A 1,809-nucleotide genomic window follows, 5' to 3' on the forward strand; every position below is an offset into this window, starting at 1 on the left:
CAAAGTGATTCAAGAGCATCTTTCTTTTCATTAAATAAAGAAGTTTCTCCATGATGTGACACATTACTTCTGGGATGAGCCATATCTGTTTTGGTGATGTGCTAACAATATCATAAGGAGATGTGATCCAGAAATAGATATGTTGAGTATCTTAGAAGCATGTCATGCTTCCTCGGTTAGAGGTCACCATGTAGGTGACCGAACTGCTAGAAAGGTGCTGCAAAGCGGCTAATATTGGCCGACTTTATTCAAAGATGCTTATGAGTTTGTAAGAAGTTGTGATCAATGTCAGAGGTAGGGGTCAATCTCCAAGCAAAATGAAATTCCCTTGACAAAAATGATAGAGGTAGAATTGTTCGACGTTTGGGGCATCGACTTTATAGGGCCTTTTGTGAGTTTATATGGGATGAGATACATTCTAGTTGTTGTTGATTATGTACCAAACTGGGTTGAATCCATTTCTTTGTCTGACAAGAAGGGAAAAGAGTGGTTGCGTTCCTTAAAAGGAACATTTTCTCTAGATTTGGGGTGCCATGCACCATTATTAGCGACAGTGGATCTCACTTTTGAAACCGAGTGTTTCGAGCTGCCTTGCCAAAGTATGGTGTTAAGAAATACAAGGTAGCAACTCCATACCACCAACAAACTAGTGGAGATTTCGAATAGAGAGATCAAATCCATCCTTGCTAAAACAGTGAATGCTAGCAGACAAGACTGGTCTAGGAAGCTGGATGATGCCTTATGGGCATACAGAATGGATTACAAGACACCAATTGGCATGTCACCGTACCAGTTAGTTTATGGTAAGGAATGTGATTTACCAATTAAATTGGAGCATAAGGCGCTGTGGGCACTTATAAGGCTGAATTTGAATTGGAATAAGGCAACACAATTGAGATTGGGTAAGCTGAATGAGATGGATGAGTTCCGTCTTGGTGCTTATGAAAGAGCCAATCTTTACAGGGAGAAGATAAAGAAGTACCATGACCGGAGGATTGCAAAAAGAGATTTTCAAAATCATGATTGGATGCTTCAATTCAACTCTAGACTGAATCTATTTATAGGTAAGCTTAAATCGAAATGGTCGGGTCCATTCCAAGTTAATCAAGTCTATTCATCTAGAGTAGTTGAACTTGCAAATGAAGATGGAAGTGTCTTCAAAGTGAATGGGCAGCGACTGAAGTTGTATATCGGTTCAATGGACATGATGAAGCGCATAGCTACTATCTATCTCAATGAAGTCTGAGTAATCGAGATAACTACATCGTGCTGCGGCATTAAATTAGGCGCTAGTGGAAGGAAACCCACAAAGTGTTTTTGTACTTGTAGTTAGAGTTTATTTGTTATTTTTGTGTAATCTGATGTGTTTGTGAAGTATGCAAGACCAAAAATACAGAAAGAAAGAAGTTCTGCAGTTAAAAAGAAGATGACGGGAGACTTGGCAGACCGTTGGCCCCTCAATGAATTGTCAACGAAGTCGTCAAAACCATGGTAATAGAAAGTCATTTTGGATAAGGCTCAACGGTCGAGTTGGCATACCGTCGCTAGATCGATGGACCATCACTCCAACCATCACCCAGATATGGAAAATCTAATTTACTGAAATAAGTTGATGAAGAGACTGATGGACCATCAAAGGCTCGACGGACCGTTGGAACAACCGTCGTAATGAAGAAGAATTGCCTAGTTCTTGGTAAGCTTTGACGGCCAACCGGCGGACCATCGCAAACCTGATGGACCATCAGGTTAGCCGTCACTGTAACCCTAGTTGTTGGTCGGGTCGAGTAAAATCTGATGCATATCTAAATA

At 40.7% G+C, this 1,809-nt stretch overlaps 1 protein-coding gene across 1 annotated transcript; it reads left to right on the forward strand.

The window, feature by feature from the left end:
* Window positions 1-337: 337 nt before the first annotated feature.
* LOC124888947 lies at window positions 338-1,246 on the forward strand. Its single transcript, XM_047400231.1, has 2 exons — window positions 338-599; window positions 696-1,246. The coding sequence occupies exons 1-2, from the start codon at window positions 338-340 to the stop codon at window positions 1,244-1,246; spliced, it is 813 nt and encodes a 270-aa protein (XP_047256187.1).
* The last annotated feature ends 563 nt before the right edge of the window (window positions 1,247-1,809 follow it).

Source organism: Capsicum annuum, chromosome 11, assembly GCF_002878395.1.
Source record: "Capsicum annuum cultivar UCD-10X-F1 chromosome 11, UCD10Xv1.1, whole genome shotgun sequence".
Taxonomy (NCBI): Eukaryota; Viridiplantae; Streptophyta; class Magnoliopsida; order Solanales; family Solanaceae; genus Capsicum; species Capsicum annuum.